Source organism: Bos grunniens, chromosome 6, assembly GCF_055505025.1.
Source record: "Bos grunniens cultivar Pamir isolate PY7600 chromosome 6, Bosgru_T2T1.0, whole genome shotgun sequence".
Lineage (NCBI taxonomy): Eukaryota > Metazoa > Chordata > Mammalia > Artiodactyla > Bovidae > Bos > Bos grunniens.
Window position 1 is genome coordinate 63,041,538 of NC_141170.1, and position 23,636 is coordinate 63,065,173.

Below are 23,636 nucleotides of genomic sequence, written 5' to 3' on the forward strand. Positions count from 1 at the left end.
ATCATTTTTAATATGTATATGTGTTTTTTCCACCCCCCCCCCATATGATGCAGTTGGGGATTGACAGCGTATTCTGAAAAACATCACTGGTAAGTTAACAGCTAACAGATTTTGGTTTTGATATATTGATGATAACGACAGTAAATAATGTTGTTATTTGGCAGATATATCTAGAGACAAGAAACATTCCTTTTAAGTGAATTTAAACTCTTTTCTAAATACCTTGAGCCTAAAAAGAGAATAGGAGGTTTGCTTCAGGGTTTAGGTCTATTTAAGTTTCATGTATCCTATTTGCCAACACCTCAAGAAAAACTACACATGATTTCTTACTAGTTATTATATAAATGTAGAATCTCTGGTTTTAAGGGATAAGCAGACAAAATTCAGTTTTAAATTAAGAATAAGAACTCTGAAAAACTCAAATTTAAAGAAAAGACCTTGGCTTCAAATCGGTTCTTTCTGTAGAGTACTTCTTTCCATTGATGTCTCTCCATAGAGATTGGACTAGATCTCCCTGTGTCTCATCCATACCAGATCTGCCTCTTAATTCTCTGATCCACCCACACCCTCTATCCTTGGAGCCTTCATCCATCTGCCAAGATCAGTCCAGGAGTCCTAAGTGCTCTTCATGCCTCTGACTTTGCTTTTTGTTTCTGGCACATTCTCCACCCAGCACTGAAGAGATTTTCTAAAATCTATCATATTTCTTTTCTGCTTTAACTCATCTATGAATCCAAAATGTAGGATAAAGTATAGGATTATTGGCACAGCACATGAAGTCCTTTAATATGTATCTCCCGTGACTTTCCCACATTTTTACTTAATGATAAAACAATCTGTTTCTAATTCACTATACATGCCTTCCTGCTTCATATCATATGCTTAATATCCGTGCTGTCTTCACTGAACCTTCTTCCATAGTGTATGCTCCCCCTTCCCTCATCACTTTTATCTTCTTCCTGCTGATCTGGCAGACTCAGCTGTCATTTTTTATTCAAACCATAGCTGAAATGACGGAGAAAGTCTCATCAGATAACTCTCCTTTCTAATCAATTTATTTCTTCTTTACATCTACAGTATTTTGTGCTGGTGGATCCATAACTAAAATGATTTGTAGAGGGAACAGTTTTCTTGGACATGGAAATAGGAAGGGACAACTGTCTTCATGAGAATCTAATGGAGGAAGCAAGGATTATTTTTAGAAGTTTCATTCTAACATTTTTCTAAATTATTAATAAGGATATAAAAATAACTACTTTGAAATTATGCCATTCTAACATCAGTTACAGGATTTTCCACCTCATCCCCAGGTGTGCTGTTTCTGTGTTTGTGTTCAACTTTACTTTTTTTCCCCTCGCTGTGTTATAGTTTGTTTACATTCCTGGCTTTCCTAATAGACTATGGGAACCTTGAAGGCAAGATCTCTGTTTTGTGTAGGTTTTCAATAGGTTACTGAATCAGTGTTATTGGACATGCAGTGGTTTTTTTCATTTAGCTCATTTTTCATGAGTCTTGTTGGGTATTCATGTTTATAATCACATGGACTGTGTCTGAAAAATCTGCTCTTAAGAAAATATACACATTTTTTTTTTCTTAGGCTCAGTTTCTGGGGGAAAAAGTATTTTACCATCATGTACCTGAAAAAGTAAATGACACTGACCTTTCTGCATTTCCAAAAAATACTGCTTATCATTTTTGGGCAGTTTTCAAAGCCTTTATTTATATTTTGGTTAAACTAGCATATTTATACTACTGTTTTGATAGCAGAAGCCTGAAGTAACTTGTATTGAAATACTTCCAGTTTGATTGCATTATGTCATTAATTAGGAGAAACCCAAAGAGATTTCTGATCACTTAATCACTTACTTGCCAAATAAATACACTGGAAAATTCCTTTGTCCTTTTGAATTATATATTTTATAAACCTTGTCTTATAGGCACCTGTGTTGTGAGAGTTCACAAACTCAAACGGAGTGGATGGCCAATATCTTTATCGCCCAGGTATGATATCTATTTCAACTATCTAGTAAAGTGTGACAACTGTTTATAGGAAATGTTAGTGTGGTTGTAGTTTCCAAAGAATTTTTACTGAGTCTTTTGTGTATACTTGTATTTTCTCATGATTTTTTAAATACATGAGGACCCAGATTTACCCACTATTCTGTAAGAGAACGTTTACTCTTTGTTGAGGCATGTTTTTTCCCCAGCCCAGCGGCTCCTCAGCTTGGGGTGGCATCTGGCTTCAAGATGGTAGAATAAAAAAAAGGGGCTTGTCTGAGCTCTTGTCCTCCAGAGTCCCACTGGATCTGTGTTTAGAAAATGTGTTCTTTTCATTTTTCCAATTTTTTATTAGAAGACAGTGGCTTTACACTGTTGTGTTAGTTTCCACTATAGCGAAGTTAATCACCATACATATATACATACACTCTCCCTCTTGGGCTCCCTTCCCATTCAGGTTTCCACGGTGCATAGAGTTCCCTGTGCTATCCAGTATGTTCTCATTAGTTATCTCCTCTACACAGTGTCAGTCCCAGTGTCTTAATTCCTCCCATGCCACTCCAACCCCCCTCATTTCCCCCTTAGTATCCATCTATTTCTTCTGTGTCTGCATCTCTATTTCTGCTTTACAAATAAGATCATCTAGAAAAATGGTATAGATGATCTTATTTGCTCTTTTCCTTCCTGTTCTCCCCGTGGCCTCCTGCTTTTCCAAAAACAAGGATGGGAACCTACATTTCTTTAATACGTACTGTGTAATTCATGTATTTTCCTCACAATGAATTGTGCATGATGCTGCTTATAGATAAGAAAACAAAGTTTACAAAAGGCTCAGTGATTTGCTTAGGACCATACATTTAGTTAGTGGTTTAACCCAGAGGCCAACACCTACCCTCAATTTCCCATTTACTCTCCTCCCTACTGGAGGACTCACTCTTGCAGTGAATGATAAAATAGTCCCGTTAATAGGACTGGTTTCTTCCCCAACCTTGTCTGGCCAGACTCCCAGCAGTGCTTCCCCAGCATTGAAATTCACTGGTAACGATTAAGTTGCCACTCTTTATTACCAAGGGTGTGCTTCCCTGTTTCTCTTACAAGTGAGAAGTTAATTCACCCTCAAATCTTGTCCTTACTTGTTTTGAAAACCATTTTCTCTGTTCATTTAATTTATTAACCTTTCCAGTGGTTAATAAACACAGCTTTTCTCAGCCTGACCCTACTACTACTACCTGGGAATACATTTCCAGAAAAAGTCCAGTGGCTAACTTTTTAGAGCCTTTTCTTTTTTTGTGACCGTTTAAAAATTTAGATATTCAAGTCCTACTTTAAAGAAAGTAGGCTTGAAGTAATAGTAAAATTAGAACCATAGAGTCTAAAACTGTTACAGAATCTGGTTATGGCACAATTACATTGATGTTTCTGTTTTTATGACTGAAGTCATTAGATGCTGTAGTTGAAAATCAAGGTGTAAACAGCCAGGAAACCAAGGCTGCTCTCACCACCAAGTTATTTCTCCTTGCCTCGCCTGTCCCTTGTTGTGCTGGCCCCAGAGACTCAGTCCAATTACATGTCTTCAGTTCATTCCACTTCTTAGGATTAAGGTAAACACAAAGGTCCTTTTGGATTTGAGGATTTAATGGTTCATCTCCAAGGGGGAAAGAGACAGGAACGTAGCCAACGTTAATATATATGTTAATACACACACAAGGAACCTTTCTGGTGCCCAGAATACTTTTCTAATATCCATCCCCATTCTCACCCCTGCCTCAACAAAAGTCTTCAGCTTACCTGTCACAGCCTCAGAAAAAATCTTCCCGGACCTTCAGACCAATTAGACCTTAGAGCTGTAGGAACCCTCAGCATCCTGTACTTGAACATTGTAATACTAACTAAAAAGCATTTGTGTATTTAAGTTTCTTATGTCTGTCTTTCCTACTAAAATGTAAACCCCATGAGAGGAAAGACTCAGTCTTACTAGAACTACATGTTTATCTGCATCACAGGATCCAGTACATCTTACAAAGTACATGCTCAAGTTAGTATTCTAAACTAGTAAAGAGAATAATCAGGTAAAATTTCAAATAGATATTAGTGTGGTAAAATAATGAAGCAAGCCAGGGAAAGGAAAACCAGTGTGACTGATGTAAGGAGGGCATTGATTGAGAAGGATTCTCAGGGGACACCTTTCTGAGTAGCTGACAGGTGTACTGAGACCTGTCTGAAATAAGGAAGCCAAGTATGTAGGACAGTTAGAACATTCCAGGGGCTGGGGCCAGCAAGGACATAATCTTGACTTATTCCATGAACATCAGGAAAGCCTATCTTGGAGAGGACATAAGAGATGAGGAAGGCAGGGGACAGATGATGTAGACCCAGTTTAGGAGTTTTAGTGGGAAACAAGGGAAAGATATAATCAGCTCTTATTATGGGGAAAAAGTAATTATGGTTCCTTTGCTGAGCTACACTTTAGGGGTCAAAGATGGAAGCAGGAAGAACAGCCATGTGGAAGAAGACAGCAGCTCAGACTAGGTAACAGGGGGTCTGGTAAGACATACTCAGATTCAGGAATATTGGAAGGTGGAGCCAGTAAGTCTTACAAATTGATCAGCTATAGCAGTTTGAGAAGAGTAGAAATGAAGAGTCCTAGTTGTTTGGCCTCTGGCAGCTGGTGAATGTAAGTGATATTATCAGAAGTGCAGAAGAAGACAGAGTTCTATTTGGGCCACATGAAATTTGAGATGTGCATTGGACATACAAGTGGATATGCTGAGTAGCAGGTTTAGATGTATGGATCAAAAATTCAGGCAAAACTTTGGGGCTGAGATGTAAATTTGACAGAAGTCAGCATTTGGATTGTATTAAATGCCATGAGAGGCTACAGTGAGATGAGAGAGAGAATATACAGAGAGAATATTAGAATACAAAATTGGTGAGGGGAGGGCTGTAGCAAGAGAGGGAGGTCAGACAAATAAGCCCTAGGACATCCCAAACTTTAAAGGTCAAACAGAAGAGAAAAATTGAGCAAAAGAAATGAGTAGCTTTGAGAAAGCAGGAAAACCAGGTGATAGGTGCAGAGAATTCTATCAAGGAATCAGAGGAGAGAATATTAAACCAGCAGGGGCCTTGAGCAGATGTGAAGCAATGTGAGCAACTGCATGTATTCATCATTGCAGAAAAAATTCATTATACAACAGTGTGTGTGACACATTTGTTCTCGGTTTGCTGACTATATATTCTGACCCACTATGCAATTATAGATATGACTGGGGAAGAGTTATTTATATTCAAAGCAAATAGTTATTGGAGGGGAAGGAAGCCTTGTTTATATGGCTAGGGATGCAGAGAGATTGGTACATCTCATGGTGAGAAAATTGAATGATTACTAATAATTTTTCAATTATATCAGTGAGGTCACCACATGTGAGTCTGGGAGGGATATTACATGTACAGAGACAGAATAAAACGTGAGAAATTACCTTCAGAGACAGGAAGCTAGTTGTATGTACTATAGTAGAATGTCCAGGGAGTGCTGAAGGCTCATTTGAAATTTCAGGATAAATTTCAAGTGAGATGAATCTCCAGACTGATCTATTCTTTTTTTGCCTCCATTAATTTGGAAGTACCCACAGAGTAAGTAGAATTGGGTTTTACTATGCTTGGGGTTATATCAGGCAAGTGTGATAGCAGAAGCAGCCCAGCCTTGATTTATAAGGAGGTGAGTATACTGATTGACCATGAAATCTAAGCCAAACTGTGAAAGAAGTGGGGAAAAATGTGAAAAGTAGAATGGATAGAAGGTCTCAAGAAGTCTAAGGTATATTCAGAGTGAACGAAGCTAAACTAAGTTATCTAAAATATATCAAGGTCAGAAACTGAGAGGCAGAACCTTGTTAATGGCAGCATTGTTCATCATAGGCATGGTATGGGAATAACCTATGGACGGATGAATGGATAAAGAAAATGTGTATTCATACATATATACAGTAGAATATTATTCAGCCCTAAAAAGGAAGTCTATCATTTGGGACAACATGAATGAATCTGGAAGGCATTATGCTAAATGAATTAAGCCAGACAATTATTGCATGGTATCCCACATAAAAGTCAAACTCATAGAATATGACACTGCTTTCCAGGGGATGTGGGGGGTGGGAGTAAGAGGTTGGTGAAAGGATATATACTTTTGGATACATGATGAATAAAATCTGAGGATCTAACAGGTGACATGGTGAGTGCAGTTCATAACACTGTATTATAAAATTTAAATTTTCTAAGAGAATAGAACTCAAATATTCTAACCAAAAAGGCAGTGAGGGTGGGGTGGGTAAATACATATGTGAGGTGATGAATGTGTTGATTAACTCGATGAGGGGAATTCTTTCACAGTGTATGCATGTAGTCATCATGCCGTACACTTTAAACATCTTTTATTTGTCAATTATACCTCAGTAAAGCCGTGGGGGAAAATTATAAAAAGAAAGTGAGAGGCAGGAATGAAGATTTGAGGGTGTGATCACTGGTTATAATAAAAAGATCCTCAACTATATGCTCCATGCAGTATGACTTTTTGAAGTCACTTATACATAACTATAAATGATATCAGAACATATTACTTATGTCTTAAGATTTGTGGTGGGAAAAATATTGCTACCTCTTGGATCAATCCAGTGAAAACTAATTAGCCAGTATTCACAGCATTATATATATATCATGTCAGAAAAAATAGTGTGTCTAGAAACTACATTTGCTCTTAGATTTCTTGCAATAATACCATTTAATACATATACTATACACCAGTGAGTAAAAGCCTAGGCATTCATTCATAGGGTTACCTAATTCCCTCCCATAAGTTTCTTCCCAGCTTTACATGTTGGGAATGTCCCAGTTCTGTAATATGAGTTATTTTACCAAGTTTAAGACTATAATATAAAAATATGAAACATAACTTTCTGATTGAAACATTGCATAACCATTGCAGATTTGCTGAACCAAAGTAAGCACTCCAGTGAAACTCAAGGGTAGATTTGATGCCTAGGCAATAACTCTACTAATAACAGGGCATATACTGTAGGATCCTTAAGGATGAAATGAGATAATACCTGTATACTGGTAAGCACAAAATGTAGCAGTATGCCCTTCAATATAACTTAGCTGCTGTTTTATAGTGAGTATAAAGTTTGTTGAAATAGTTCTTTTGCTATAAAACACAACATTAAAATACTAATTGCAACATAAGAATACGACTCTGTTCAGTCTTGAGTAGAGGAAAAGAATGAGTAGGCATTTAGCGATATAGTTTACCAGATGGTTTTCACTTCATCATAACATCTGTAAACTTCTCCTTGTGTGTGGTTGATATTTTGTATTTCTTTCATAGAATGCTGTCTGAAAATCGATTTGTTTCTCTCAGCTTCTGAAAAATTAATCTACCCTGAGGAGTATAAAAAGTCTTTAAAAGATTTTTCTTTTATATGTATATCTTAAGGATTTATCATTCAAGAGCTTATACTTTTACCCATGGGTATTTCCTCCCTTTGCAAAATTACCTTTTTTCCAGTCATATCTATAATTGCTCACTGGCCAGAATATGTAGTCAACAAATTGAGCACAAATACACACTCTGTTGTACAAAGATTTTCAGTAGAAATGTTTGTGTACAAGGTAACATTTCTTTGGAATTCAATTAGTTGAAAAAGAAACATTTTTCAAAAGGTCATAAAATAAAGATAATTTTTCTGCTAGCCATGCCTTAGGTTGACTTGAGGGTGTATATAATGTCAAATTATTTTGACACTAAAAGTTATCTTCAGTGGTAAGAGAAAATGAATGTGTAGTTATTTTGATTACAGGGCCTAGAAATGTAGACAGGTATATTATTTTTCTTCTACAAAGAGATTTACTGGTTTCTGTAAATATTTCCCCCCCTTTGGTTTGAAAAGTAGTACAGAAGGCATATTTCTGAAGCTTAGAAATTGAACTGAGACCTCAAAGCTCAGTTCACTTAAGAGTTTTACATCCTCAAGTGGTGCTACCACGAGAATCAACATCATAATTACAAACAACCTTCTCGTGAAAAGCAGATCAGCTGACTTGCATAGATGGGAAAGGAGCCCAGTGACTATAAACTTGGTGGACCACATAATAAAGTCACACACCCACAGCAAGAAATTGTGTTTCCACAGCATGAAAATGATATATGGCCACCAGCTGGAAAGGAACGAAAACGTTCTATAACCAAAAATCCCAAAATTGGAGGTTTGCCTCTGATTCCCATCCAGCATGACAGAAATGCAACCCAAGCCCGGAGAGAGACTGAGGTAAGATTAGGATGTTTATTTTTACATTAATCATAATAATATTTGTTTACTTACGTCTGAATGTGGTTAAATGCATCAGTTACCTCATTGGTTTCAAGAGCACAGTAATAATCACTTGGAAGAGTGCAGTAAAAATACTAAAACTGTAAAAATCACATCCATCAAGAAACTATATGCATAATCCTATGTCACTCTTTGAAGTTTTATATTTTGTTAACTTAAAGTAATTTTAATAATGTTATTGATCACTCAATTAAATATGCATAATACCACTTAGCTTATTTTATCCCTAAAGTGGCCAAGAATATTAAATATGTATACAGAAGTTTCTGGTGGTAAAATCAGTCTCAAATTAGCCTTACAAGTACACTTGTAACCTCCTTACAATGAGCCCAGGGCAGAATATGTCGGGAGCCATGGTAACAAGACTTACCAGTAACACAATCAAATTCCAGTGGTTTGGGAACCCATGGGGTAGCTCAGTTAATTTAAGGAATGGCAGGATGACCCTTGAGCATCAATAAAGAAGATTTGGCATCTTTCATGAAAACTATGTTTTCCTTCTCACTTTGAAGGGTAGGATGAACATAAGTAGCATTGGTCTTGATTCAGACAAAGACACAGGCTGTAAATGTCAAAACTCATCACATTTTGCAACTAATGTGCATTTCAGTGCATTAAATGAGTCCTTCAAAACAAAAAGAAAAGCACGCAAAAGACATTTTTGTTTCTTCTTAGAGCCCAGATTTGGCATTTTTCCAAACAAGAATAACTTTTTTTTTAAAGTTTTATTGCAATATAGTTGATTTACAAAGTTGTGTAAGTTTCAGATATAACAGGAATAACTTTTGAGAGACAAATTAATTTAGTGATCAGATTTTTAAAAAGTGTTTTTCCATGACTATCTTTCCTTAAACATTTATCCCACTATACTATCTCTTTTCTCTAAAAGATAAAAGCTTTGAAAATAATGGTTTATTTCCTTTGTTGCCTTCTGTGCTGATGTAATCAAAGAGAAGAATAAGACAGCAAGAACTCAGGAGCTTGTCCCTTCTACCATTTTGCACTTAAAAGTTTTTCTTCCTTATAATAAACTGTTTTGCAGAACTGTGGATTCCTCAGATAATCTAGAATCTTCATTTTAAGAGTCATGTTTGGGAACCCAGGTTAGGGGACATAGAAATGCAGGGAATAACTATGCCCTGCTGTGACCCTAGCTTCTCCTGACATTGCCTCAGGATCAATTATGGAGCAAAGCAAATTTTAGGAACAAAGTACGTTAACCAGTATCCAGTATAGAATTGAGATGATTGAATAAACAATAGTTTGTTACTTAACCTCAAATCCAGAATTTCAGAGGCAATTTTTTTTAACATTCTTGAGATCAGAAAACTGATGAACAAAAACTATAACCAAATTGATTTCAAAATTGAAAACAATTTTATGAAATATTAATTTCTAGAAAATTTGTTAGTAAACTAAACCAAGCTTTTTCATAAGTGTGGGAATTCAACAAATTTGACAAAGAAATATTTTAAATGTTTGATGTTTTTCAGTGATAAATAATGTTTTATTTGGTAATGTTTTTCACTGAAAACCATTAAAGTTTAAAAAAAGAAAAATTAAAATTGCAAGTTTTCACACAAACCAAATAAAGTATTTTTAATTGAACCTATGTAAATATGTAGTATATTAATAAATGACAGTATTACTAGCTAGCTTAATACAGTCTAAAGTCAGTCAATGGATATAGTCAAGAAAATTGCTTCTAAAACAAAATGTTGGCAGATTGGTGCATTTGGTGACTTCCCATTAAATGAGCTGTCTTGCTTTCAAGAGGTTCGTTTAAAAGTTGTATGAGAATACCTCCTCCACAGGAATATACAATGGATTAAAGACAATCTCTTTAACAAGTGGTGCTGGGAAATCTGGTCAACCACTTGTAAAAGAATGAAACTGGACCACTTTCTAACACCATACACAAAAATAAACTCAAAATGGATTAAAGATCTAAACGTAAGACCAGAAACTATAAAACTCCTAGAGGGGAACATAGGCAAAACACTCTCCGACATACATCACAGCAGGATCCTCTATGACCCACCTCCCAGAATATTGGAAATAAAAGCAAAAATAAACAAATGGGACCTAATTAACCTTAAAAGCTTCTGCACATCAAAGGAAACTATTAGCAAGGTGAAAAGACAGCCTTCAGAATGGGAGAAAATAATAGCAAATGAAGCAACTGACAAACAACTAATCTCAAAAATATACAAGCAACTCCTACAGCTCAACTCCAGAAAAATAAACGACCCAATCAAAAAATGGGCCAAAGAACTAAATAGACATTTCTCCAAAGAAGACATACAGATGGCTAACAAACACATGAAAAGATGCTCAACATCACTCATTATCAGAGAAATGCAAATCAAAACCACTATGAGGTACCATTTCACACCAGTCAGAATGGCTGCGATCCAAAGTCTACAAATAATAAATGCTGGAGAGGGTGTGGAGAAAAGGGAACCCTCTTACACTGTTGGTGGGAATGCAAACTAGTACAGCCACTATGGAGAACAGTGTGGAGATTCCTTAAAAAACTGGAAATAGAACTGCCTTATGATCCAGCAATCCCACTGCTGGGCATAGACACTGAGGAAACCAGAAGGGAAAGAGACACGTGTACCCCAATGTTCATCGCAGCACTGTTTATAATAGCCAAGACATGGAAGCAACCTAGATGTCCATCAGCAGATGAATGGATAAGAAAGCTGTGGTACATATACACAATGGAGTATTACTCAGCCATTAAAAAGAATACATTTGAATCAGTTCTAATGAGGTGGATGAAACTGGAGCCTATTATACAGAGTGAAGTAAGCCAGAAGGAAAAACATAAATACAGTATACTAACGCATATATATGGAATTTAGAAAGAGGGTAACAATAACCCTGTGTACGAGACAGCAAAAGAGACACTGATGTATAGAACAGTCTTATGGACTCTGTGGGAGAGGGAGAGGGTGGGAAGATTTGGGAGAATGGCAATGAAACATGTAAAATATCATGTAGGAAACGAGTTGCCAGTCCAGGTTCGATGCACGATGCTGGATGCTTGGGGCTGGTGCACTAGGACGGCCCAGAGGGATGGTATGGGGAGGGAGGAGGGAGGAGGGTTCGGGATGGGGAACACATGTATACCTGTGACAGATTCATTTTGATATTTGGCAAAACTAATACAATTATGTAAAGTTTAAAAATTTAAAAAAAAAAAAAAGAATACCTCCTCCAAGCAAGGAAGGCTTCCTGGAGGAAGTGACTTCTAAAATTAATTAAGTCAATTAGCAGTGAGCTAGTGAGTAAGCCAGAGGAAGTAAGTTGTTGACAAATCATACATGAAGAGGCAAACAGTGCTTAAGAACACATAAGCTAAATGATACCTATGGCCCTCCTACTTCCTCTCGGGTACCTTCCTAACTTACTGTGTACATTGTGCTCAGCTTTTATCTGTAAGCTCCTAGGGATAAGAAGAAGCCCTTACTTCATAGGGTAATATTCTCTCTGCTGAGAGATGAACTCCATTTCAGATCCTCATTTCCATTCAATTTTCTCTGACACAAACTGGCATCCACTGGACCAAGCCACCTCTTGCTTTCCTAATTTCATAGCTTATCAACCTTTCTTTCTGAATTATTAATACCTTAAGGACAGTGAAGCACATAAAAGATGCCTTTTTTCCCCATGGTATCAATGTCCTTTCCTTTCCCCAAAACACACATGGCACTCCACATACCATATCATCATACAAAGCACTCACTTTCACATCCTCTTGATTTTTATCAATTCACTTCACTACCCCTCCCCACCTTCATTATAAGGTTATGTTATTTAGTTTAATATCATAGTTTTACTTGAAATTTTAGCATTATATGTATTACTGCATGTGTGTACACTAAATTGGTATGCTCAAGACTGAGATGGACTTCAGTTACACCAACAGGAAATAGTCAAGAGATATTGAGGAGTAAAGAAGTTAGTCATAGAACTGAGGTACCTGATAGCACAATGGAAATTTCAATAAGGTAGTATAGGGGAAAGTATAAAAGTAAAATTGATACAAAACAGGATGATTGTATTGAAGAGACTAGATGACTAGTGTGTGCTAAGTCACTTCAGTTGTATCTGACTATGCATCCCTATGGATTATAGCCCACAAGGCCTCCTCTATCCATGGGGATTCTCCAGGCAAGAATGCTGGAGTGGGTTGCCATGCCCTCCTCCAGGGGATTTTCCCCACCCAGGGATCTAACCCATCTCTCTTATGTCTCCTGCATTTGCAAGCAGGTTCTTCACCACTAGTGCCACCTGAGAAGCCCATACTTGACCTCTAAATACTATACCAGAGTCCCCATGTCTCTCTGCCAGTAGTTGAAAGAAAACTGTCACTATGATATATAAAACCACTCCATATTGGTCCTTGAACTCAGCAGTGGCCACAGGACTGGAAAAGGTCAGTTTTCCTTCCAGTCCCAAAGAAAGGCAATGCCAAAGAATGCTCAAACTACCGCACAATTGTACTCATCTCACAGGCTAGTAAAGTAATGCTCAAAATTCTCCAAGCCAGGCTTCAGCAATACGTGAACTGCAAACTTCCAGATGTTCAAGCTAGTTTTAGAAAAGGCAGAGGAACCAGAAATCAAATTGCCAACATCTGCTGGATCATTGAGAAAGCAAGAGAGTTCCAGAAAAACATCTATTTCTGCTTCATTGATTATGCCAAAGCCTTTGACTGTGTGGATCACAATAAACTGTGGAAAATTCTGCAAGAGAGATGAGAATACCAGATCACCTGACCTGACTCTTGAGAAATTTGTATGCAGGTCAGGAAGCAACAGTTAGAACTGGACATGGAACAACAGACTGGTTCCAAATTGGGAAAGGAGTATGTCAAGGCTGTATATTGTCACCCGGCTTATTTAATTCTATGCAGAGTACATCATGAGAAATGGTGGGCTGGAAGAAACACAAGCTGGAATCAAGATTGCCGGGAGAAATAGCAATAACCTCAGATATGCAGATGACACCACCCTTATGGCAGAAAGTGAAGAAGAACTAAAGAGGCTCTTGATGAAAGTGAAAAAGGAGAGTGAAAAAGTTGGCTTAAAGCTCAACATTCAGAAAACTAAGATCATGACATCTGGTCCCATCACTTCATAGCAAATAGATGGGGAAACAGTGGCTGACTTTATTTTGGGGGGCTCCAAAATCCCTGCAGATTGTGACTGCAGCCATGAAATTAAAAGATGCTTACTCCTTGGAAGGAAAGTTATCACCAACCTAGATAGCATATTCAAAAGCAGAGACGTTACTTTGTCAACAAAAGTCCGTCTAGTCAAGGCTATGGTTTTCCCAGTGGTCATGTATGGATGTGAGAGTTGGACTATAAAGAAAGCTGAGTGCAGAAGAATTGATGCTTTTGAAATGTGGTGTTGGAGAAAACTCTTGAGAGTCCCTTGGACTCCAAGGGGATCCAACCAGTCCATCGTAAAGGAGATCAGTCCTGGGTGTTCATTGGAAGGACTGATGTTGAAGCTGAAACTCCAATACCTTGGCCACCTGATGCAAAGGGCTGACTCATTGGAAAAGACCCTGATGCCGGGAGGGATTGGGGGCCGGAGGAGAAGAGGACGACAGAGGATGAGATGGTTGGATGGCATCACCGACTCAATGGACATGAGTTTGGGTAAACTCCGGGAGTTGGTGATGGACAGGGAGGCCTGGCGTGCTGCGGTTCATGGGGTCGCAAAGAGTCAGACACGACTGAGAGTCTGAACCTAACTGAACTGAAGATACCAAGTGAAACTTTAAGATTCATATTTATTTATAAAGTCCCCATCACATCCGTATGTTTAAATAGCCACCATATTTACTAATCCTCTCTTATTTTTCTGTTTGCACTGTGATAAAATACATTTTCCATTTTAACCAGTTTACATGCACAATTCATTAATAACATTCACATGGCTGTGTAGCCATTCTAACACATTCTAATGAAACTTTAGAATTGAGCTAGATACTAAACAGCTAAATATTTCTTATCAGGTTTAGAGTAGAAGCATTTCTCTGAGTTGTATAATCATGAGCTTATCAGAAAATTTCAAATTGTAAAATTATGTCTCAATCTGCTGGAATTTAGGAAGATAAAACGGAATATGATAAAATGAAATATTATACATTTGAATTTTTTAAACCTGTCTTCATCCCTTATTCAGAAAATATTTATTGGTAATTTCCCATCTGCAGGCACTGTGATAAGTTCACTCATCAGTGAACAAATCAAACAAAAGCTAAAAACAAAACCCTCCTTGCACTGTGTTGAGTTTTGAGCAGCATTCAGACAATCACAAGAGGTATGAATAGCTTATCTAGTATACTAGAAAGAGCACTATGTATAAAAATAAAGAGGTGAGGTGTTGCCCTTTGAACATTACATTGGACATCTTAGTCAAAACACTGTTTATGCTACTTAGTTTCATTTTTTCAAAGTAGTATTTTTTTATTTTATATTGGAGTATAGTTAACAATATTGTGTTTCAGGTGTACAGCAAAGTGATTCAGCTATACATATATATGTATCTATTCTTTCTCGACATATTTTCCCATTTAGGTTATTACAGAATATTGACCAGAGTTCCCTGTGCTATACAGGTTATCTAAGTATAGCAGTACTTTGGCTAGTATAGTCATTTTAACAATATTGATTCTTCCAACCCAAGAACATGTTGCCTTCCAAGCCAGATCCTTTGGGGGCTACTCTTCCCAGAGACGGACCCCTTGGTTGGAAAGCCTCATGTGAAGCTCAGGACTTTTACTCCTGTGGAAGAACTTCTGCGGTATAGTTATTTTCTAGTTTGTGGATCACCCACCCAGTAGATATGAGATTTGATTTTATCATGATTATACTCTTCCTACCATCTCATTGTGGCTTTTTGTCTTTGGATATAGGTATCTTTTAAAGGTTCCAGAGTGTGTGTGTGTTTTTGTTGATGGTTGTTCAGTTAGTTTTTTTGGTGTTTTCATAAGAATGGGTAAGCACAGATACTTCTACTTGCCATCTGCAAAACAGTCCCATTCTTCATGTTACATCACCAATTTCATCTTTCTCTCAAACATTTATAATACAATAAGAAATTTTCCTTGGATTTCTTCGTGCTGTGCAGTTTTTATGAGGAAATTTTGAAGAAATTCCTTCAACTCTTGCTTGTAGGATTCTAATAGGCATTATATGGGGAAAAGATTGTACTAGTCAAATATTTTTGGAGGAGAAAAAAAACAGAATAAGTTGAACAGGCTTTTCTGATAAAGTATTTCTTAGCTTCTTTAATATGTATTGTGAATCTCAAAGAGGGATCTATTACAAAGTGTATTTCCTGGACTTATGGCCACAGAGACCCCCGTTTTCCTCTGTATTTCGGGTACAACACTGTAGGAATTATAGATGCATGAACATGTGACACATCCAAGCAGGAGTGAATTGAAAGAGGCAAGTTTAAAATGGGAGTCAATTTGAATAACTAGCTTGAAAGACATCTTTGAAGTGGTATGTTAAATGCTTGTTAAAATGAATTTCCGTGATCTCCATTTCAGTTGGTTTTGTAGCTCTCAGATCCGTCTATGAATTCAGACTGCTGCTGGTGCCAAAAGTCAAGTTAGAACCTAAGTCATAGAAATAAATGCTAATAAAATAAGCATCAACTTTTACGTGCCATGTATTATTTAAGCAGAGTAGGCCAGATCTTGCTTCCCTCTGAGATGTTTTGTTTTATTTTAAGAGTGCAAAAGCAGAACTCGAAAGGCTGCGGCTTGGTGCAAAGCGTGACCAAGGTGGAGATGGCACCTTAAAGGAGAAAGCCTCCATCGTGGCCCAATGCCTGGAGCACAAGGATGAGAAACTTCGAAATCGAACCAGAAAACACCGGAGTTTCAACTGTCTGGAGGACACAGAGGCTGAGGTATTTCCAGGGCGACAGAAAGGCCATAAAGGCCTAAAGACACTGAGGAAGACCGAGGACAGGAATGGCAAAGATACTTTGGACTGCAATAATAAGTTACCACCAAAGGTCATAGAAGAGCTTAGCGTGGTTCTCCAGCGATCAAGAACGCTTCCAAAAGAGTTACAGGATGAGCAGGTGGTGCAGAAGGAAATAAAATGACTTGTCCTACAAATTATTTTTTTAAATATTGTGTACAGTGTCTGAAACCAAACTGTATTTTATGCTGGGAGAGATGTGTTTAGCTATCCTTAACCATTTAAAGAGCATTTTAAACTATTAATATGTATGTATATATGTGACAAGTGTTAGGATTCACTGTGTTGTGGTCTGAACAAAGCTTGTACAGTTCAAAATGTTAACCTTGCGTAGGAAGGCATTGGGTTACTCTGAGTGGCCAACCTTTTGAAGTACAGTTGACCCCTGAACAACATGGGGCAGGGGTTAGTGTGTTAATCTGTGTATAATTTAGAGTCAGCCCCCGTATCTGAAATTCCTCTGCATTTGTAGGTTCAACTGATTGTGGATCATGTAGTGCTGTAGGATTCACTTTTTAAAAATATCCACATATAAGTGGACCCACGCAGTTTTAAACCCACATTGATCAAGGGTCAACTGTAGGTGTCTGTTAAGTCGTGTAAATTTATGAACAGAAATTGCAAACTGTACTGTATTGTATAAAATGCTGTATGTAAATGAAGCCTATGAAACTATATGTAACACATTTTGCACTTTGAGAAACCTTGTATATAAAGTTATCATATGTTTTTAGGTTTACATAGGGTCCAACCTTAGGGAAAAGAAAGGAAAGTAAGTTGGAAAGGGGGAGGATTTATTTTAGTGGCTGCCTATCAAACAACACTGAGGTTTTAAAAAGAGGCAAAGAATTAACACATGTCCTGAAAGCCAAGGAGGTCAGGTTGAGATTCATTCTAGTTTACTGTTGACCAGACCTTGTTCATGAGAAACTGCTTGTTAAGAAAATAATCTAGTGACTTAAGTGTTTCCCAAGATTAGTATTCAGCCAGCACACATGAATAAGGGCACTGGCCACTGTTCCCATGGTGTCAGTGGACCAAGCGCAGTACCAACCCATTCACTACACTTGAGTTCTTTGCAGGTGGCTGCTGAGAGGACTCTTACCCTGCATTGAAGAGATCATGTATACCGGACCTGGCATGGATGCCACTTGCACTGTTGCTGTATACGAGCAAATTTTGTGACTTCCTTACTGTCATTCCAGTATGAGCAACAGTCATCATCACAGGGTTTTGTTGTTTTTTTTATTACTGTTTTACTTTGTATATTCATTGTATGTTCATTTCTGAAGTAATATTGAGTCACAATTTACTGAAACTGTACAACATATGGCCATCTGGGGGTAGGAATTAGATTAACTACTATACTTTGGGGAGCTACTAGTTCCCTTTCAACCTATTTTTTTTTTCTTTTTAGTAAAGCAGGAATCTTCTTCCTGTGCCTAATAAATAATGACAGAGCCCTCTGTTTTTAATTCCACATAAAGACCAGCTACTAGTTTGGTTGTTTTCTCAAACAATACCATCTAAATTATAGTTGACAGGGGTAGCACTTTTCATCAGTTTCTTTAGAATTGTATTAGGTCTGGTGAGTTTTGATCAAAATTATTTTACTAGTAGGTAGCCAAGCTTTATTCCTACCATTTCCTACCCCCCACCTGTTTTTCAGGTGTCTTATCAGAATTTATCAGTATACAAAGGCCCATACTTTTTTCAGTCCAATCATAGTGCAGTAATATGCTGTTAAATGCTATGAATTTCTTCATTACAAAATACTGATCTCTTATACCTGGTGGTGATAAAATAGTTTACAAAGGATATGTGATATTTATTCTTTAAATCCACATAGATTGGAATTTTCTTTTTAAGAGAGAAACTGCTGGTCAGTTTATGAAATAGGTGGCACTGCTGGGGAGCCTTCATAGCTATAAAGCAAGAATCATGGTGTTTAGGAAAAAAAAAAAAAACTAAAACTATTATTTTTAGTAAATGATAATATTTATGTTTTATGAAATAAGGGGACATGAAAATTATGCTGGACAATGGAACCGTATCTGGATTTTTTTTTTTTACCTGCCTTATTTGAATACTTTTGAAACTTGAGCTTAAAATCTAATAACTTCTATTTCCCTTCCTGTACAACTGTCTCCATTTTTCAAGTGTAAGATAAGGGCTAATGATGACATCTCATATATTTTAAGTAAAAATTAAAATTGTTTTCCAAGTCCACCTGAATGTGACTGTTTTTTCAAATTAACCACCTTCATCTTTTGAAAATAAATAGACTGCATTTGAAAAAAGTTTCAATATATACTTCAAACTAGCTGTTAGTTTTTTAACATGTCAGTATGAATACTGTTCTCTTTTAAATGATGACTATATGCAGACATGAAGAAACAAATTGATGGTACTCTCTCATTTCTGTTGCAATAAAGTTAATAAAATTAAGCAAAAGTAATTGAAGCAAAAATATGATGTCCATATAACTATAATATCTGCTAATTTATATTTGATAATTTTAATGCTAAAATATACAAACTGTATTGTGAAAGGAATATTTTTGAAAATTCACCGAATTTATTTGGATAGACTGTAGTATCCAGGTATTTGCACATTTCTCACACTTCTAATAATTACTTTGAGGAGATGATGAAAGCTTACAGTATCTCATCAAAATTTGCACCAAAACTTTCATATTATTTGCTCAACAAAAGACAAAATTAGCTTAATGTGAACAATATCTTGTTATGTGTAATCATCACATTTATTTCTAATCATCTGAAAACAGCACAGAAATGAATATTGTCGGTAACTGAAATTTATCTGCTTCACATCCCTTAGTTATTATTTTTAAAAATTTTTTGTTGAAAATGTTGTAAATTATTTTGTATATACCTATCTTCTCTTCCATGGCTACTAATGTATAATGTAAAGTTTTTAATAACTCATATCTGTATAGATTTGAGACATTTTTGTGAATTACTGGATTAAAGTTCAGAATCTAAATGTTCTCATCTGAGAAGTGGGAATAACCAATCTTGTGGGCTTTTTGTGATGACTTATATATAGTTGACCCTTGAACAACACAGGTTTGAACTGTGCAAGTTCACTTATACATGAATTTCTTTCAGCAGTAAATAATATAGTACTACATGATCTACTGTTGATTGATTTCACAGACAGGGGGAGCAACTAAGTTATGTACAGATTTTCAACTGGGTAGGGGTCAGCATCCCTATCCCCCACATTGCTCAAGGGAATGAACTACACAATCCACTTTTTTGTGTATGTTTTCAATAAATATTCAGTAGGCCCTTGGTAATCACACATTCCACATTAGCAAATTCAGCCCACTGTGGACTGCAAACTTAACATGCTATTAATAATTGGCTAAATCTACAGATATTTACCCGTGAGGATGAAAAGCTGACTGTGGGTATCCTCAGATTTTAGTATACATAGCAGAAATGCCAAGAAGGCAAAATGGTTGTCTGAGGAGGTCTTACAAAATAGCTGAGAAAAGAAGTGGAAGTCAAGGAAGAAAGGGAAAGATACACCCAACTGAATGCAGAGTTCCAGAGAATAGCAAGAAGAGATATGAAAACCTTCTTATGTGAAATAAAGGCATAAAGGAAAACAATAGAATGGGAAAGACTAGAGATCTCTTCAAGAAAAGTAGAGATACCGAGGGAATATTTCATGCAAAGATGGGCACAATAAAGGACATAAATGCTATGTACCTAACAGAAGCAGAAGAGATTAAGAAGAGGTGGCAAGAATACACAGAAGAACTGTACAAAAAAGATCTTCATGATCCAGATAACCACAATGGTGTAATCACTCACCTAGAGCCAGACATCCTGGAATGTGAAGTCAATTGGGCCTTAGGAAGCATCACTACTAACAAAGCTAGTGGAAGTAATGAAATTCCAGCTGAACGATTTCAAATCCTAAAAAATGATGCTGTTAAAGTGCTACACTCAATATGCCAGCAAATTTGAAAATCTCAGCGGTGGCCACAGGACTGGAAAAGGTCAGTTTTCATTCCAATGCCAAAGAAAAGTGAAAGTGAAGTCGCTCAGTCGTGTCCAACTCTTTGGGACCCCATGGACTGTAGCTTATCAGGCTCCTCCATCCATGGGATTTTCCAGGCAAGAGTGCTGGAGTGGATTGCCATTTCCTTCTCCAAGGGATCTTCCCAATCCAGGAATTGAACCCGAGTCTACTGCATTGCAGGCAGATGCTTTACCATCTGAGCCACCAGGGAAGCTCAGAAAGAAAGACTTTCCCAAAGAAAGGCAATGCCAAAGAATGTTCAAACTACCACACAATTGCACTCACCTCAAATGCTAGCAAAGTACTGCTCAAAATACTCCAAGCGAGGCTTCAACAATACATGAACTGAGAACTTCCAGGTGTTCAAGCTGGATTTAGAAAAGGCAGAGGAACCAGAGATCAAATTGCCAACATCCATTGGATCATAGAAAAAGCTAGAGTTCCAGAAAAACATCTGCGTTATTGACTATGCCAAAGCCTTTGACTGTGTGGATCACAATAAACTGTGGAAATTCAAGAGATGGCAATACCAGAGAAACATACCTGCTGCCTGACAAATCTGTATGCAGGTCAAGAAGTAACAGAACTGGACATGGAACAACAGACTGGTTCCAAATTGGGAATGAAGTACATCAAGGCTGTATATTGTCACCCTGCTTATTTAACTTATATCCAGAGTACATCATGAGGAATGCAGGACTGGATGAAGAACAAGCTGAAATCAAGATTGCTGGGAGAAATATAAATAACCTCAGATATGCAGATGACACCACCCTTATGGCAGAAAGTGAAGAGGAACTGAAGAGCCTCTTGATGAAAGTGAAAAAGGAGAGTGAAAAAGCTGGCTTAAAACTCAACATTCAAAACACTAAAATCATGGCATCCGGTCCCATCAATTCATGGCAAATAGGTGGGGAAACAATGTAAACAGTGACAGACTTTATTTTCTTGGGCTCCAAAATCACTGCAGATGTTGACTGCAGCCAGAAAATTAAAAGACACTTGCTCCTTGGAAGAAAAGTTATGACCAACCTAGACAGCATATTAAAAAGCAGAGACATTACTTTGCCAACAAAGGTTGGTCTCGTCAAGGCTATGTTTTTTGCAGTAGTCATGTATGGATGTGAGAGTTGAACCATAAAGAAAGCTGAGTGCTGCGGAATTGATGCTTTTGATCTGTGGTATTGGAGAAAACTCTTGAGAGTCCCTTGGACTGCAAGGAGATCCAACCAGTCCATCCTAAAGAAAATCAGTCCTGAATATTCATTGGAAGGACCGATGCAGAAGCCAAAGCTTCTTTGGCCACCTGATGCAAAGAAATGACTCTTTGGAAAAGACCCTGATGCTGTGAAGGATTGAAAGGAGGAGGAGAAGGGGATGACAGAAGGTGAGATGGTTGGATGGCATCACTGACTTGATGGACATGTTTTTTTTTTTTTTTTCTTTAATAGAAAATTATTTAATTAGTATACATGTGTTCCCCATCCTGAACCCTCCTCCCTCCTCCCCCCCCCCACACCATCCCTCTGGGTCGTCCCAGTGCACCAGCCCCAAGCATCCAGCATCGTGCATTGAACCTGGACTGACATGAGTTTGAGCAAGCTCCAGGAGTTGGTGATGGACAGGGATGCCTGGCATGCTGCAGTCCATGGGGTCGCAAAGAGTTGGACACTATTATGCGACTGAACTGATGCTGAAGCTGAAACTCCAATACCTCAGCCACCTGATGTGAAGAACCAACTCATCAGAAAATTCCCCAATGCTGGGAAAGATGAGGGCAGGAGAATGCTGACAGCATGAATTGGTTAGATGGCATCACTTCTCAATGGACATGAGTTTGAACAAACTCCAGGAGATAGTATAGGACAGGGAAGCCTGACATGCTGTAGTCATGTGGTCACAAACAGTAGAACACAACTTAGTGATTGAACAATAACATAAGCATGGACAAGGGATTATGATGATAAGAAAGTAGTTGTACTCTTAACCTCTCCCTGACAGAAAATGTCTTGGAACCCTTTCCTAACAGTTATACACCATCTAGGGATGCATCTGAATAAAGACAGAACAATTAGGCAACGACTCTCCTCTTTTGAGGAAAGACTTACCACCTAACAACTATTGAGATCATCCATGCACTGCAATAGCCAATAACCTCAGTAGTTGACACACTTATCTTCCCAAGCCCACACTATGCTGTTGCCATTGCATTGAAAGGCTAAGAAGTGATTTCCCACTTCAGAAACATAAAAATTTCCATTCCAAAAATAGAGATGACTGGTGACAACACTCAAAGCTCTCAACAAACACCAAAACCTGGGACTTTCAGCTCATTTCTGTTGAATCCCTTTTGTTTATTAAATCCTAGCAACATAAGGCAACACGTTGTTCAACAGTTCACTTAAGACTATTCTAAATGTTGGATCCTTCATCAGGTTCCTCATAGCTCCCATAGCGGAGTGTTCATGGCTCTTGTTCCTACAAGTGCTGCCTATAACAAAAAGCAAATGGCATAAATGACCCTGGTTCCAATTCAGTAATCTGTTCCTTCACATACTTTCTACAGATGCTTACCCCCAATGAAAGGATTTTTATGTTTTATTTTTTTAATTGAAAATGGTTTGGAACCTATTGGAAGTAACCAAGATGCCTGAGTAAATTTGTATTGATCCTAATATTTCTAGTTATTTTCTGCCCAACTGCTCAACTACCTAATAAAGAGACTAGGAATCCTTTAGTGAGGATTTATTCTTTGGCAGATGAACTTAACTTTTGCCTCCAAGGAATTTGTCTGGTTTGTGTTTTTTATGCATTATTCTAACTATGGGTTTCCGTGGTGGCTCAGACAGTACAGAATCCACCTGCAATGCAGGAGACCTGGGTTCAATCCCAGGGTTGGGAAGATTCCCTGGAGGAGGGCATGGCAGCCCACTCCAGTATTCTTGCCTGGAGAATCCACATGGACAGAGGAAACTGGCAGGCTACAGTCCATGTGGTCACAAAGAGTCAGACACAACTAAGTGACTAAGCACACACACACAGCACATTCTAACTATAGACCAATTCTTTTCTTTGCATGAAACAGAATTGTGAAATTACACAAGTAAATGGAATAGAACGGTAATCGGTAATCTTCCAAATGCATATAATTACCCAGTTGAATAATGAAATTAGAC

General features: G+C 37.6%; 1 protein-coding gene across 5 annotated transcripts in view; it reads left to right on the forward strand.

The window, feature by feature from the left end:
• ARAP2 (ArfGAP with RhoGAP domain, ankyrin repeat and PH domain 2) overlaps positions 1-18,633 on the forward strand; it is a 585,721-nt gene extending 567,088 nt beyond the window's left edge. For all 5 annotated transcript variants that reach the window (XM_086406188.1, XM_086406191.1, XM_086406190.1 and 2 more), the window contains 4 exons: positions 54-89; positions 1,938-2,001; positions 8,181-8,315; positions 16,148-18,633. In XM_086406188.1, the coding sequence (XP_086262314.1) occupies positions 54-89; positions 1,938-2,001; positions 8,181-8,315; positions 16,148-16,528 (616 nt within the window). In that variant the 3' untranslated portion in view covers positions 16,529-18,633. The remainder of the gene's footprint in view (positions 1-53; positions 90-1,937; positions 2,002-8,180; positions 8,316-16,147) is intronic.
• The last annotated feature ends 5,003 nt before the right edge of the window (positions 18,634-23,636 follow it).